The sequence below is a fragment of the Salmo trutta genome, chromosome 8 (assembly GCF_901001165.1).
Source record: "Salmo trutta chromosome 8, fSalTru1.1, whole genome shotgun sequence".
In the NCBI taxonomy this organism is placed as follows: Eukaryota; Metazoa; Chordata; class Actinopteri; order Salmoniformes; family Salmonidae; genus Salmo; species Salmo trutta.
The window spans coordinates 22691246-22707671 of NC_042964.1; the positions used below are offsets into that span (position 1 = coordinate 22691246).

General features: G+C 40.8%; 1 protein-coding gene across 4 annotated transcripts in view; it reads left to right on the forward strand.

Annotated features, from left to right (window-relative positions):
• The window catches only part of LOC115198509 (protein NDRG2), a 36080-nt gene extending 23355 nt beyond the window's left edge, over nucleotides 1-12725 (forward strand). For all 4 annotated transcript variants that reach the window (XM_029760475.1, XM_029760472.1, XM_029760474.1 and 1 more), the window contains exons 2-16: nucleotides 4168-4261; nucleotides 4957-4998; nucleotides 5233-5338; nucleotides 5684-5804; nucleotides 6484-6546; nucleotides 6735-6795; nucleotides 7079-7165; nucleotides 7896-7952; nucleotides 8160-8263; nucleotides 8362-8400; nucleotides 8527-8578; nucleotides 8696-8743; nucleotides 8861-8896; nucleotides 9133-9184; nucleotides 9327-12725. In XM_029760475.1, coding sequence (XP_029616335.1) covers nucleotides 4187-4261; nucleotides 4957-4998; nucleotides 5233-5338; nucleotides 5684-5804; nucleotides 6484-6546; nucleotides 6735-6795; nucleotides 7079-7165; nucleotides 7896-7952; nucleotides 8160-8263; nucleotides 8362-8400; nucleotides 8527-8578; nucleotides 8696-8743; nucleotides 8861-8896; nucleotides 9133-9184; nucleotides 9327-9490 — 1107 coding nt within the window. In that variant the 5' untranslated portion in view covers nucleotides 4168-4186 and the 3' untranslated portion in view covers nucleotides 9491-12725. The remainder of the gene's footprint in view (nucleotides 1-4167; nucleotides 4262-4956; nucleotides 4999-5232; nucleotides 5339-5683; nucleotides 5805-6483; nucleotides 6547-6734; nucleotides 6796-7078; nucleotides 7166-7895; nucleotides 7953-8159; nucleotides 8264-8361; nucleotides 8401-8526; nucleotides 8579-8695; nucleotides 8744-8860; nucleotides 8897-9132; nucleotides 9185-9326) is intronic.
• The last annotated feature ends 3701 nt before the right edge of the window (nucleotides 12726-16426 follow it).

The window sequence follows — 16426 nt, forward strand, 5'->3', positions numbered from 1 at the left end:
CAAGTTCTATAGCAGGGACTGAGTCGACATGGAGATGATGTGTAATGGAGGGAAGTACAGTATGTGTGAAATATTGGTGTTAAGTGAATTATTTTCTCTGTCCAGTCGATACCTAACTAACAATCCTTAGCAGTAGATAAAACATTGTTGCTGATCATTTTATGAAATACTGTTGTGATGCAATGTCATTGTCTGAGTTGATTTGCAGAGAGCTGATATATAGTGCCTTCGGTAAGAATTTTGTTACGTTACAGCCTTATTCTAAAATTGATTAAATAAAAAGAAAATCCTCAGCAATCTACACACAATACCCCGTAATGACAAAGTGCAAATGCATTTCAATAAAATACTGAAATACCTTATTTACCTAAATATTCAGACATTTTGCTATGAGACAAGAAATTGAGCTCAGGTGCATCCTGTTTTCATTGATCATCCTTGAGATGTTTCTACAACTTGATTGGAGTCTACCTGTGGTAAATTCAATTGATTGGACATGATTTAGAAAGGCACACACCTGTCTACCGTAATTTCCGGACTATTAAGCACCTGAATATAAACCGCACCCACTGAATTTTAAAAAAAATATTATTTTGAACATAAATAAGCCGCACATGTCTATAAGCCGCAGGTGCCTACTGGTACATTGAAACAAATGAACTTTACACAGGCTTTAATCGAAACACGGCTTGTAACAAAAATAAATAGGCTTTAACGAAACACGTCTTGTAACAAAAAAAAAAAAATTAGCAGTAAGCTTTACCGGTAGTTGTCTTTTTGCACTGAGTCAATTCCTCACGCTGCTGTTTCCAACGTCTTATCATCGACTCATTAAGACCAAGCTCCCGTGCAGCAGCTCTATTTCCTTTTCCAACAGCCAGATCAATCGCCTTCAACTTGAAAGCTGCATCATATGCATTTCTCCGTGTCTTTGCCATGATGTGGGTGACAAAATGACTACCGTAATCAGAATAATGGGAAGTTTGAGAGCGCTCGATTTAATCTAAACAGTAAACAAAAAAGTTGTTTGACCTTAACCCGTTCGGCAATTTCATTGGTCTAATGAAAGCTTCATGCCGCCAAAAAAATGAGCACGTCACAGAATGTTTTTTTGGAGAAAAAAAATTGAAAGCGGGAAAAATCCATATATTAGCCGCGTCATTGTTTAAGCCGCGAGGTTCAAAGCCTGGGAAAAAAGTTGCGGCTTATAGTCCGGAATTTACGGTATATAAGGTCCCACAGTTGACAGTGCATGTCAGAGCGAAAACCATGTTTTTCAGGAGCAGGGACTAAGAGACTAGTCAGAATCAAGGCAAAGATGAACAGAGCAGAGAGATCCTTGATAAAAAACCTGCTCCAGAGCGCTCAGGACCTCAGACTGGGGGCGAAGGTTCACCTTCCAACAGGACAACAACCCTAAGCACACAACCAAGACAACATAGGAGTGACTTCGGGACAAGTCTTTGAATGTCCTTGAGTGGCCCTTGAACCCGATCGAACATCTCTGGAGAGACCTGAAAATAGCTGTGCAGCAACGCTCCCCATCCAACCTGACAGAGCTTGAGAGGATCTGCAGAGATGAATGGGAGAAACTTCCCAAATACAGGTGTGCCAAGCTTGTAGAGTCATATCCAAGAAGAATCGATGCTGTAATCGCTGCCAAAGGTGCTACAACAAAGTTCTGAGTAAAGGATCTGAATACTTAAGTAAATATGATATTTTTTTTAAAAACCTGTTTTTGCTTTGTCATCATGGGGTATTGTGTGTAGATTGATGAGGGAAAAAGGATGTGACGTAACAAAATGTTGAAAAAGTCAAGGGGTCTGAATACTTTCCAAAGGCACTGTACATTCACATTGTTATTTATCATTATGGTTTGTATTTTCTTGTGTATAACCAATTGGATTTAATTTTCTCTCTGATAGCCAAGTCCTTCCATGTAATGAGTTTGCTGTAATGTGGCCTTTGACATCCAGTCGCTTGCTAGCATGCTAATTTCAGGTTTTCATAATAATGTACATCTACATTACATTAGCTATGCTAATACTATAATGAAGGGAAAAAATGATTATAGTTTAGTTACAACCACTATCTCACAATAATAGAGTACAACACTGACAGTATGTTACAGTAAATATTGCAAGACGAAATGTAATTTTTTTTATGTAGCTGGCTGGTTCATTCTGATATGATGGATGAGTTTCTTATTCTTCTTTTTCTCTGCTTCTGAGGAATATCCTGTTTCTAAATGTCCACAGTCTGACAGAATAGGCAAGATAATTCTAGGGGATGGATTCTCCACTAGTTAGCCACAAGTTACAATTTCGGGCACGGACGATTTGATCAGACCAAATTAAAAGTATATGCCACAAGTTGATTATGTGGTATTTGTCAACCTGAAATATTGATTTTCTTTTTATATCTAGGATGCTTATATCTGAGATTTAGGAGTATTCAATTATTGTGGAAGGTGTATTTCTACTGTTTGTGTGTGTATACGTGTGACTGTGTGTCTTTGTCTGTGTGTTCCTGATAAATAATGAAGTCATTTTTTCCAAATTGTGGCACCAAACTCCTTGCCAAGACCACAGCACTCCAATGAGCCTGATAAGACCAAGTCGCTGTGAAGAGAGAAATATACAGGGGGGAAGAGAGAAGGAGACAAACAGAGAGAAGGGGGGGGGGGGGGAGAAAGAGTGAAGGAAAAAGAGCAAAGGACAGAGGGGACGAGAGAACAAAAGATGTGTGTCAGGGTGACGCTCTCTGATGACTAATCACAGGCCCCCTAGGGGCCACACACACACACACAAACATACACACACACACACACAGCTCTAGCTATGAACAGTCAAAGCCGAACACACACCCACACACAGGGAGGAGTCAGGCTATTGGTTTCTAGACAAGGTCCCCCAGTCAATGTTCAGGTCAGATGTAAACGTCTATAGGTGAAGCGAAAGAAGGTAAGGGTTTGGTTAAAACTTGGTTATGGTAAGGGTTACATTTTGGGATAAGGTTAAGACTTAAAAAATGTACTGGATGGTAATAGGTGCTCACGTTGCCCCTAGTCTGTCTGCCTGCCTGTCTGTTAGTCTGCCTGCCTGTCTGTCTGTCTGTCTGCCTGCCTGCCTGCCTGTCTGTCTGTCTGTCTGTCTGTCTGCCTGCCTGCCTGTCTGTTAGTCTGCCTGCCTGTCTGTCTGTCTGTCTGCCTGCCTGCCTGCCTGCCTGTCTGTCTGTCTGTCTGTCTGTCTGTCTGTCTGTCTGTCTCTACCACTTTATCTCTCATAATTTTTCTTCCTCTTGTCTTCCAAGTGAATTATTTTAATTGTAACTCTAATTATTAATTCACTTCTAGAGTCCCATAGAACTGTGACGGTCCCAGATTAGTAAAACAATATATTTAGGGTGTGTGTGTGTGGGGGGGGGTCTTCTATTGTGTTGACCTAAAATCTCAAAGTCCCCACAAGGATAAAGCAAGAAAAATTCTCCCTCCTGGGGACATTTGCCACATCCCCATGATGACAAAGGCTATTTTAAGCTTAGAGATTAGGGTTAGGGTTGCAATTAGGGTTAGAATTAGAGTAAGGGGTTAGGAGTTAGGTTTAAGGTTTGGGTTAGGGTTAGGGTTAGGGATGAGGGAAAATAGGATTTTGAATGGAAATCCATTTTAGGTCCCCACGAGGATAGAAGATCAAAATAGGTGTGTGGATGTGCACTGTGTGAATGAGCGTGCGTGTCTATGTTCATGTGTGTCTATGTTCATGTGTGTCTGTGTTCATGCGTGCCTATGTTCATGCGTGTGTTCATGTGTGTGTTCATGTGTGTTCATTTGTGTCTGTGTTCATGTGTGTGTTCATGTGTGTCTATGTTCATGTGTGTCTATGCTCATGTGTGTGTTCATGTGTGTCTATGTTCATGTGTGTCTATGTTCATGTGTGTCTATGCTCATGTGTGTCTATGCTCATGTGTGTGTTCATGTGTGTCTGTTCATGTGTGTGTTCATGTGTGTCTATGTTCATGTGTGTCTATTTTCATGTGTGTTCATGTGTGTCTATGTTCATGCGTGTGTGTGTGTGTGTTTGTGTGTGTGTGTGTGTGAGAGACAGAGAGAGAAAAAAATATAATATTAGAAAATATTTTCATGTATACATTCATTTATCTTTCTAGGACGTGAACAAGTGACGCCATGACGACCGAGATGCAGGACATCGCCATTACGGAGGAGAAGCCTTTACTTCCGGGTCAGCCCAATCCTGCAAAGGTCAGTGAGTGTACACACACCCACGTGTGTATATATACAGGACCTCCCACCCTCTGTCATACACACATGCTTGCAATATCAACTCTCACACATACACACATTACATACATAACCCCTCATCCTGCCTCATCATACATACATGCTGTCATACCCTATCTCCACACGCCACGTACATGCATATACTGTATTTTGTGTGTGTACGTGTATGTGTGTAGTTGCTAGGCTGGCTCAGATATGAGCGCTCGGTTGATGTTACCCTGAGGGTGTGAGAGATGAGAGGCTCCTCTCTCTCTGATGTTGTTATATACTGCAGAGCTGGAGAGTATGGTTGAGATATGTGCTCTCACTGCTGCCAACTGCAGGCGGTGGACAGTTAGGGGAACTGCAGACCCAAAGGCATATTCACAAAATGGCTCGGAGTAGGAGTGCTGATCTAGGATCAGGCCCCACCTGTCCATATAATCATAATGAATATAGTAACGGATCCTAAATCAGCACTCCCACTCTGAGACTCTTTGTGAATACGGGCTCATGTTAGTGGGTTGATTCTGGGTTGATTCTGTGAAATGTCTTTGCCAATGAACAGCTGCACAATTAGCTTCCCAGAGAGGTTCCAGATGTATTTCAAAATGGTCTTGTGTGGCCGGAAAGGTGTCTTGTTTTGACTGCTTCATGGTTTCTATCCATTTTGCTAGGATGCTGAGGCTGCAGCTCGAATACTGTTGGACCAGGGCCAGGTAAGATTGTTTATTTTCCTGTTACTGTACGTACGGTATGTGTGTGCGTGTGTCTCGTGTCACGTGAAAGTATGTTTTCTCAACATATATTTGTGGGTGTACGTGTTACATATGTGTATGTAAAAGTATGTTCACTGTGTGTATTAGTGCCTGCATGTTCATATGCGCACGTGTATGTAACTCTCGCTCTCTCTCGCTCTCTCTCGCTCTCTCTCTCTCTCTGTCATCCTCCAGGAACACAGTATTGAGACACCTCATGGTCTCCTCCACGTGACTCTCCATGGAACCTCCAACACACGCCGTCCCGCCATCCTCACCTTCCACGATGTGGGCCTGGACAGTGAGTCTCTCTCTCTTTCTCTTTACCTCTTAATATTTCTCTCTTTCTCTCTCTTTCTGGCTATTTCTCTCTCTCCCTCTCTCTCATTCTCTTACTCTGTCTTTCTCTTTCATCTCTCTTTTTTTGTATACCTTTCCCCGCTCATCCCCTCCGGCAATTTTCCCCCTTTCATTTTGAGTTTCCCCTTCAGTTCAGGGCCTGCCCTTTCTTCATTTATGCTTTTCAAGTTGTAATTCTCTGACTTTCTCTTTCTCACTCTTGCTTTCTCTCTCTCTAAATTTCTCTTTCACTCTCTCCCATTCTCTCTCCCTTTCTCACTTTCTCTCCTATCTCTCCCTCTCACAGGTAAAAGCTGCTTCTCTCCTCTGTTTAAATTTGAGGAGATGCAGGAGATAGTGAAAAACTTCACTCTGGTCCACATTGATGCTCCTGGCCAAGAGGAGGGGGCCGCCACCTATCCTATGGGGTATGCATATCATGTGTGTGCGTGCGTGCGTTTGTGTGTGTTAGGGTTGGGCTGTATACCGATTTTCATAACTTAATACCATTCCTGTACCATACTGCTAACAAATGCTAAGAAAGTACTAGGGAATTCCCATAGTGGACACTAGCTTAATGCTAACAAGCGCAAGCAAACATCAACTAAATGAAAGGATAGACAACCCAGCTCATAATGTTATACAACTGTCTCAAAAGGCTACTCACACTTGATCCAGGAGGGGATTGATTGTCTCTGCTGTTACCATTAAGCTTGATCTTGCAAGCTAGCCACCTATAGCTAGCAAGTTAGCAAACCAAATGCATAGCTGGAGCCCTGAGCTGGAGAACCTGTAGCACATCTTAGAGCCCTGAGCTGGAGAACCTGTAGCACATCTTAGATAGCTAGTTAACTTATAAGACGTTTAGCTGGCAAACATTAGTATTGAATTTCAAGTTTAAAATGAAACTTCCGTTTGCTCCATGTGCGCAAACATACCATGTGACTGGCTCAATTTATTTTGTCTATTTTTGTTGACGGTATTGAAAATCATAATGTCACTATTTCAACATACCCCGGTATGTACAGTATACCACCCAAGCCTAGTGTGTGTGCGTATTTGTATTTAAGTGTTAATAATAAACATGTTCCCGCTCATGTTTTTTAGATACCAGTATCCGTCCATGGAGCAAATTGCAGAGATGATCCCTGCAGTCCAGACATATTTCAAGTGAGTCAGACTTATTTAATCGTCATTACATAATACTCACTTGTTTACTAGCATGTCCACCATAAAGAAAAATAGTATTTTATAACGTTGTTTCAAAAACATCTACTGGCGTTCACAACACTGAAATACAGACATATTGGCACTAATAGAACATCTGTCACTAAGTTTGTTCTTTCTCACTGTTCTAGTTTCCGTACTGTCATCGGAGTTGGAGTGGGAGCTGGGGCTTACATTCTCTCCAGGTTCACAGTGAGTGTCTGATTTCTCCTTGTCATGTTACTGCCCCCTGTATCAGTTCATACAGCTGCCCTTGGAAAAATCACAGTATACCATTCTGTTAGCTTCTGTTAGGCAGTCTCTTGGTAGTCTGTGCATTGGACTAACATGGGTTAGCATATATTTGCTATATGGTGCTCTCCACAGTGTCTACCAATGCTCGCTTCTTTTTTCAATTTCTACAATTGAAGTCTCAACATACAATTTACCTCTTTTTTTCTATCTCTCTTTCATTCTCTCTCCTCCGTCCTCTCAGATGGCCCACCCAGACTCAGTTGAAGGTCTCGTTCTCATCAACATTGACCCTCAGGCTAGAGGGTGGATGGACTGGGCTGCCCAGAAGGTTACTGTCTCTTCAATATGCTCACAAATGTAGGATCTTAATTTGAGCTATGTGCTTACAGATGTAGGATCTTAATTTCAGCCACTTTGCTATAGCAGGAAAATAATCATGCCGCAACAGGAAATGTCAAACTGGAAATTACAAACTTTAGCCTTTTTAAAACGCAAATGTACTACAAGTTTGCATTAAAATTCTCAGCAAAAACAAAGTTATCAAATTAAGATCCTACATCTGTATAATACTGGCAACATTAGTATGAAATATTATCATTATCATCACTCAGAAGCCCAGAGGATTTTTGACTATATTCATGAGTACTAGTAGCATTTCCATCAATTTGACAATATCAATCCCATATCCTATTCAATATCACCATTACTCTTCTGTGTTGTTGTGTTGACATCTACATTACAATTCAAGTAGATACTCAATTACCAGTACATATATCCATTACTCTTGATCTAGCAGTTAATAAACAGTCATTACTGTCTCAGACAATGGGATATTGTGATTATGTTGGCAATTTCATAAAGTAACATGTAGATGAGGAAAATAGATAGTGGAATTGTATTCATGGTGGTTTTACTGTATACATGATATTGACTAAGCTGTTATTGATTTGTCCTAACTATACCCTTCTCTCTCTCTCTCTCTCGCTATTTCTCTATCTATCTCTCTCTGTCTCTCTTTATTTCTCAATCTCTCTCTCTTTCTTTCTTTCTGTTTCCAGATCACTACCCTGACATCCTCCCTCACAGAGCAGATCTTGAGTCATCTCTTCAGTCAGGTGTGTGTGTGTGTGTGTGCGTACTTGCGCCCGTGCATGCATATGTGTGCGTGTGTGTCTGTGTGTGTGTGCGTGGGTGGGTGGTATCAAATTATGTGTGTGTTATCATAGACTGGAACCCGATGTGGGTTTTTCATCTATTTAACTATTTGTCTTTATCTTATAAAACTCACATTGTTATTGTTTCATTTCTGTCTTGGTTTGTAGGAAGAGATGTCAGCTAACGCAGACCTGGTGAAATCACACAGAGATCGCATCTCTAAAGCCCCCAACCTCATCAACATCGAGCTTTTCTGGAGGGGCTACAACAGGTGCACACAGGCGAACACACACAGGCGCACATGCACACGTGCACACATACACACTAACAAACCTACAATAGTGTAACCTTTCCTTTCCTCTTTTCCAGCCGTAGGGATCTGATCATTGACCGTACCAGCAACTTCAAGTAAGCATTTCACCATGAGACCACTTACATCAGCTGTGACAATAGTCTGGAATAGGTCTCTCACTCTTTCCATTGAATATACCTAAGAGTCTCTCTCAATCTATCTCTCTCTCTTCTCTTTCTCAGGTGTCCTGTGATGCTGGTGGTCGGGGATCAGGCACCTTATGAGGAGGCTGCTGTACGTTTTCGACTTTATATCTTAATGTAGGCTTACCATGTAGGCATCGAACACACCCAGGTGAAGTGAATATAGTGATGTTGATTAATTCCAAGTTTTTCCCTCCATGTCCACCAGGTGGAGTGCAACAGCAAACTGGACCCAACAACAACCTCATTCCTCAAGGTACTCAAGCTTTCTTCATCACCCCCTCATTCATCAAAACAAACCACACACACAAGCCATTTTCCTCAGACATTCAGTTGCTACTAAACACAAAATTGTCCTCATCTTCTTCTTCAGATGGCAGATGCTGGCGGTCTTCCCCAGCTTACCCAGGTAAGACACATTAAACATGCCAAGTTGTTAAATACATATATTTTTAGTTCACACAAGTTGTGAATTTAACATGTGTTGTGGTGCTAATACAGAAATACAGCACTTATCATGATGAATACAACTAACCATCCAGTAACTATTGCAATTCCTGCATGTCCATGTTATTGTACAAATATAGATTTTATATGACGTATTTTATGGATAAAATCGAATGTTCCTTCTGTGTTTACTTACAGCCCAGCAAATTGACCGAGGCTTTCAAGTACTTCATTCAGGGGATGGGCTACAGTAAGTTTGCCTCAGTTTGTAACATGTGGCTATGACGACCTACTGTGACCTTTTGTGCTACTGTCTCTCTGTATCAATCTAATTATCCTCCTTCTCTCGCTCTTTTCCACCCTCCCTCTTGCTCCCTCTCCCTCTCCCACAGTGGCATCATCCGTCATGACCCGTCTGTCTCGTTCGCGCACCACCTCGCTGTCTTCCTCTTACTCCATGGAGGGGGAGCGCGAACGTTCTCGTACCCTGTCTCAGAGCTCTCAGGGTGGGCAGATGCCCCCCAGCCCCTCCCATACTATGGAGGTGTCCTGCTGAAGAGAGATGAAGAGAGCTAGAGAGACAGAGAATGAGAGTGTGTGTGTGAGAGAGAGAGAGAGAGAGAGGGGGGGGTGGCGAATGGAATGGAGAAAGAGGGGATGAAGAAAGGAATGGAGAGAGAGAGGGATGAGTATAGGACAGAGGACCAGCTGAGAGAGGGAGAGGTTTTATGGGAACGTGGATGTAAAGGAGAGGTAGAGGGACAGAGGGAGAATGAAACACAGTTACTTAAACACTGTCATCTATTAATCTCCTCACCCAGACAGCGAAAGATAGAGGGAATGGATAAATGAAAAAAAGCGAATGGAAGAAAGGAAGTATTTAGGAACAAGGGAAGGAATATAAGGAAAAGGGTAGCAAGGAAAGGGCGTTTTAGGGGCGTCGGGAGTCCTCTCTCTCCCCCTCTATCGGAACATCTGTCAGCCAATAGAGCCTATTAACCTAGAGAGTGGAAGTGACCTGTAGTGATCTCACCTTAGTGTTCACCAGTAGTAATAATTATGATAATGAGAAAGATTATGATGATATTAACACTATTAATAATGACAATGACAATAATGTCATAGTAATATTATTTAAAAAATGATCTTTATTTTTAAAGTATGAAATACAAGGGAAAAAAGACAAAAGCAGAAATACTTATAACGAAAATGTGTGTCTGTCAACTCCTTTAATAAAAGATGTTTGGTCTTTTTAATTTTTGTGACCTGCCTCAGTGAAGGGTTGAAGTTTCTCATTGGTCACTTGATCCTTAACCATAGCAACGGCCAGTGAGAATCTACTTCCTCCTCGCTGTTCCAAGGTAGATCATTTCTTCCTTTGGCCCTGTTTAAAAGTGTGTCTGATTTCAGCTCATGTGAAAATAGATGTTTCCTTTTTCTTTTATATGTGAAGATGAGTTTGTTGGTACGTGTGTGTTTGTTATGTAGCTGATGAGGAATAGCAGAGGATGATAATGAAGATGGGGATGGATGATGAAGAGTGACATTGTAAGAGTGAGTGAACTCCAATGCCAGTATATCAGTAACTGTAAATCAGACTGTAAATCAGTGCTTCCAATGCTGATGGCAGTTTCAGACTTGACCATCGACAAGGTGAAAAATCTGTCGATGTGCCCTTGAGGAAGGCACTTAACCCTAATTTGCTCCAGGGGCGCTGTACTACTATGGCTGTCCCTGTAAAAAATAACATATTCGGGGGTCACTGTGCTATGGGGTTTATAATGACTTACTTTTACCTGCATACATAGACTACTAACATACTTGAGTCTTTATCAAAGAGAGAAGCTAGATAATACCTTCTTGGACATGTTTTGTGATCGCTAGATGTAGGCATTGAATAGCCCTAGAGTGATGCACTGATCATGACTGACAGCTGAAAGCACCAATAGCATGTCTGTGTGTCAGATTGACAGCCGAGAGAACCAATAGCATGTCTGAAGTTGGAGCTATGTAGGAGATAATGTTCCAGAAGATGTGAGCTGGAATTAATGCTATCTGTAATTCTGTCATGCAGTGGAAGGTACAGGATAGTGTCTGTGAACAAGGCATTATTAAGGTTGTGTGTGTGTGTGTGTGTGTGTGTGTGTGTTTGTTTATGTGCAAGTGTGTGTGTATTTGAAAGCTCTCATACCTTCTAAGCACAATTTAAGAGGAGAGGTGAGGAAAGGAGAGTCCACCCCCTATCCCATTGGACCTTCTTATGATCTGACAATGAACCAGCCTCTACACTGCCAACAGGGAAGAGCCAACTACTACACCCTAAACCTAGAAGCCTGACTGTCCACACTGATTTTACATTTTAGTCATTTAGCAGACGCTCTTATCCAGAGCAATTAGGGTTAAGTGCCTTGCTTAAGGGCACAATAACAGATTTTCAGCTAGCCAGCTACAGGGTTCAAACCAGCAACCTTTCGGTTGGCCCAACGCTGGCCCAACGCTCGTAACCACTAGGCTACCTGCCGTCCAGCAGTTATACTATAGGAACTGTTCCCTGTGTGTACGAATTTGGGGTGGCAGGTAGCCTAGTGGTTAGAGCGTTGGGCCAGTAACCGAAAGGTTGCTAGATTTAATCCCTGAGTTGACAAGGTATAAATCTGTCTTTCTAACCCTGAGAAAGACAGTTAACCCACTGTTCCTAGGCCATCATTGTAAATAAGAATTTGTTCTTAACTGACTAGCCAAGTTAAATAAAGGTTAAATAAATAAATCACAGTTGGAACTGAAGTGTTATAGACTCAAAATCTAAGCTCATAACTGTTTTCCAGGAATGTAATAATTCCTATAACATTCAGCAAAACGGAACTTTAAATTGCCAGTAGGATTTATTTATAGTAACACCTAAAAGACTAAAAGTATCGCGACAGCAGCACATCCATGTGGAGCTCAACACTGCCCTGAACCGAATCAATGAACACACTGTTAAAGGACCCGATTAAAACAGAACACACTTGGAGAGCTGTGTGTATATTTTTTAATATGTGTGTGAGTGTGTGTATTTTTGGTTTCTGTAGTTGCGTGCAATCATTCATAATGGCGTATGTGGCATTTTATCACTTTGAACTTTACAAACCTGTTTGGGGTTTGCTTGTTTCTTTCCTATTCTCTTTAGAGCTTCTCCCCATACATCACTTTGTTGTAGTAGAGCGGGTTGGATGGTTGATGATATTGAAGAATCTGATGTTAAGTCGGTTGAGAAGGTGTATTTTGATGATGGTGGTGGTGATATTTCTAGATAATAACAGGAATGTTATATTGATAATGAGAAGGGTGATGAAGACTGAAGAACAGAAGGAATGATAAGGCTCCTCCCAGTCTTGCATGGGAGCCTCTACCAAAAAAATGAAAACGGATGAAGCTTAATAGTTTACCAAGAAAAGGGGGCGGAACTAGGCTAGGGCTGTGTAAATGTACACCTGACCATTTCTTGTGTGTTTATTCTTGTTTTACCTTCGATTATATTCTTTTTCCACCTTTATTCTGGGCAATTTTGATTTACTACGTGAAGTGTTAGTTTACTGTCCCAGTTAGCTCAAAGGTTAGACAATAGTGTGTTAGTTCCTGTGTAACTTTTTTAGCATTAGCACAAAAAAGGAAGAATAATACCAATAATTAACATAAAAAAGTTAAAGAATAACAAAATACAATCAAATGTACTTGTGTGGCTAATTTGTCTGTATAATACAATGAACAACTTAAAAAATGCAATAATATTAAAAGAAGAAAAAATAATACATCTTGACTATGTTTTTTTTCCATTATTAGTGAAATGGGTGGTATTCAAAATGGCATTGGAGTGAGTTTAAGTAAGAGAGAAGATTGGGAATTGCTTGTAAATATATATATATATATACTGAACAAAAATATAAAAGCAACATGCAACAATTTCAAAGATTTTACTGTTACAGTTCATATAAGAAAATCAGTCAATAGAAATAAATTCATTAGGCCCTAATCTATGGATTTCACATGACTGGGCAGGGGTGCTGCCATGGGTGGGCCGCCATGGGTGGGCCTGGGAGGGCATTGGCCTACCCACTGTGGAGTCAGGCCTAGCCAATCAGAATGAGTTTTTCCCCACAAAATGGCTTTATTACAGACAGATATTTGAGAGAAACACGTTTTTGTGTGTATGTCAAATTCCTGGGATCTTTTATTTCAGCTCATGAAACATGGGACCAACACTTTACATGTTGCATTTATATTTTTGCTCAGTGTATATGAGTGAATGTCTATTGTGTGCATGTTTATGTTCGAGAACAGCTATGACACAGTTTAGCCTTCTTCCGCTGTACTTATCCATATACAGTACCTTTCTGTTGCTGTTACTCACTTCATTTGGGCTCCCGAGTGGCGCAGCAGTCACTACAGACCCTGGTTCGATCCTGGGCTGTATCACAACCGGCCGTGATCAGGAGTCCCATAGTGTGGCGCACAATTGGCCCAGCATCGTCCGGGTTAGGGGAGGGTTTGGCCGGGGTAGGCCGTCATTGTAAATAAGAATTTGTTCTTAACTGACTTGCCTAGTTAGTCGATGAGAATGGGGGTGTGCTCGGCCCTCTTTTTTTCCTGTCGGCCACGATAATCTCCTTTGTCTTGATCACATTGAGGGAGAGGTTGTAATCGGCACCACTGCCAGGTCTCTGACCTCCTCCCTACAGCTAGGTCCATAATTATTGGCACCCTTGATAAAGATTAGCAAAAAAGACTGTATAAAATAAATAATACAAATGCTGAGCTTCAGTATATTGTATCATCAGTATATTGTATATTATTTTATACTAATACTATTGCTCAGAAATATATTTAATATACAAGTTAAAAGAAACGTTTAAAAAAGATAGGGGGAAAAATTATTGGCAGCCCTGTTTTCAATACTCTAGCACCCTCCCCTTGCGAGGATAACGACAGCCTTTTTCTCAAATGTTTTATGAGATTTCAGAACACGTTGGGAGGGATCTTAGACCATTCTGCCATGCAGAATCTTTCCAGATCCTTGATTTGGCTAAAATGTCCTGGTACTTGGTAAAGTTCATGCCGTTGACCTTAATATTTTAACAAGGGCCCCAGGACCAGTGGAAGCAAAATAGCCCCATAACATTAAAGTTCCATCACCATATTTTACTGTAGTTATGAGGTACTTTTCTGCGTACAGTATGCTTATTTTTTTCAACACCAAACCCACCACTGGTGTGCGTGGCCAAAGAGCTCTATTTTCATGTCATCTGACCATGGCACCAGTTCCAATCCAAGTGCCAATGTCATTTATCAAAGTCCAGGCAGTGCTATGGTATTGAATCGTATTGTATATGACAGACACCTACAATTTACAAGTACATTTCATTTAACACATTAAATACATTTAATCAATGTTCATAATTCTCATATGAATTTAATATAATGATCTTAGATTGGTCTTACCTTCAAAGAAGCCCAAAATGATGAGACCTTGGGAAAACAATCTTGATTAATTCAATGGATATACTTGTTACATTAACAGATTGGGCTGTAATTCAAGCCTTTCATTTTGGTTTCATTATATATTTTATACACTGAGTATACAAACATTAAGAACACCTGCTCTTTCCATGACAAACTGACCAGGTGAATCCAGGTGAAAGCTATGATCCCTTATTGATGTTGCTTGTTAAATCCAAGTCAATCAGTGTAGATGAACGGGAGGAGACAGGTTAACGAAGGGTTTTTAAGCCTTGAGACAATTGAGACATGGATTGTGTACTGTATGTGTGCCATTCAGCGGGCGAATGGACAAGACAACAGATTTAAGAGCCTTTGAACGGGGTATGGTATTACGTGCCAGGCGCACCGGTTTGTGTAAAGAAACGCAACACTGCTGGGATTTTTCATGCTCCACAGTTGCTCAGACAATTTTCATTTTTATCGAAGAGGTTCTTGAATGATTTGGCACTTTGATAGAGTTGAATTTTCAGGTCAGAGGAAGACACAAGACACTGACTCTACTGTTATCCTTAAAGAACACAAAGTACTTGTTATATCGCATTTGGATTAGGATGCCCCAAATGTATTGGCATAGCAAAATCAAATAAAGCATAATATTGTAGCACCTCCCTATTAAAATGACAAAAACAAAAACAGTTTAGCTTGGGCATACTGCATACTGCATACCACAAACCATGCACAACCTTAAATCACACAGATTTATAACATAAACAAGACATTTCAAATGTCCAGTTTTGGTTATGAAAAACACTAATATTGTTCTCTTCTCCAAGTTTTGTGACACTGACATGAATTAACAACATAAATATTTTGAGACAATTTAAACTAAATCTGTCTCGATTAAAGTTCCAATGCAGCCATTATTATTATCTCATTACTGGGTAACAATTAAGTACCTTATTGGGATTTTCAACAACAAAAAAATCTAAAATAAACAACATTTTTAGCAAAGAACAATTTCTCAAGCAAGGATTTTGCTTGGACTGTCTGGCAGTGGTCTGAGTGGGGAGGGGAAAACTGAAAACTAGCTGTTATTGACAGAGGTTTGGAACTCACATTCTCATTGGTTTATTAACTAATGTACTGCTCCATCCCACCAAAACAGGCAGACATTTCAGACAATCTTTTCAAAGAGCTCTTACACTAAAATGGCATTATCATAATTTTCAAATTATTATTCTAACCTCATAGTGTGGAAATATATATTTAAAAAAACAGGAAACCACGTTTTTCACTGCACTGTGCCGTTTTTGAACGCACCGTTTTTTGACTGTACACTGTACAGTATTATGATGCTTCTCCAATAGAAATCCCCAGTCACACTTGTAGGAGATGTCATGGTGACGTTGGCTAGCTAAGCTCATGCGTAGAAAATGTCATCTGGGCTAACATACTGTAATATAAAAGTGGTACTTTATGTAGAGAACCAAATGATGTGACTTCACATTGTAATGCAAATTACATTTTACTTCACCCAAGTTATTTGCAATACATAAAGATAATTGCATATTTGCAGAGATAGAGCTAGAATTCAATGATGTAATGACATTATGAATACTGCCCTAAACAGGTTTCATTGAGAAATGATACAGGCACGCACGCACACACACACACACACACACACACACACACACACACACACACACACACACACACACACACACACACACTCTCTCTCTCTCTCTGAGAAATGATACAGGCACGCACGCACGCGCGCGCACACACACATACACTCTCTCTCTCTGAGAAATGATACAGGCACGCACGCACGCGCGCGCACACACACACACACAGAGAGAACAACATTTATCTACAAATCCATCCAACATCAACTTAAATCACTGACTCCATTTCAAATGAACATACTTTTGACCCCCCCCCCCCCCCCCCTCCTAGACATAGGGACCATTAGAGACAGGTGGAGAGACGGACAGACGGATGCACACACACATTT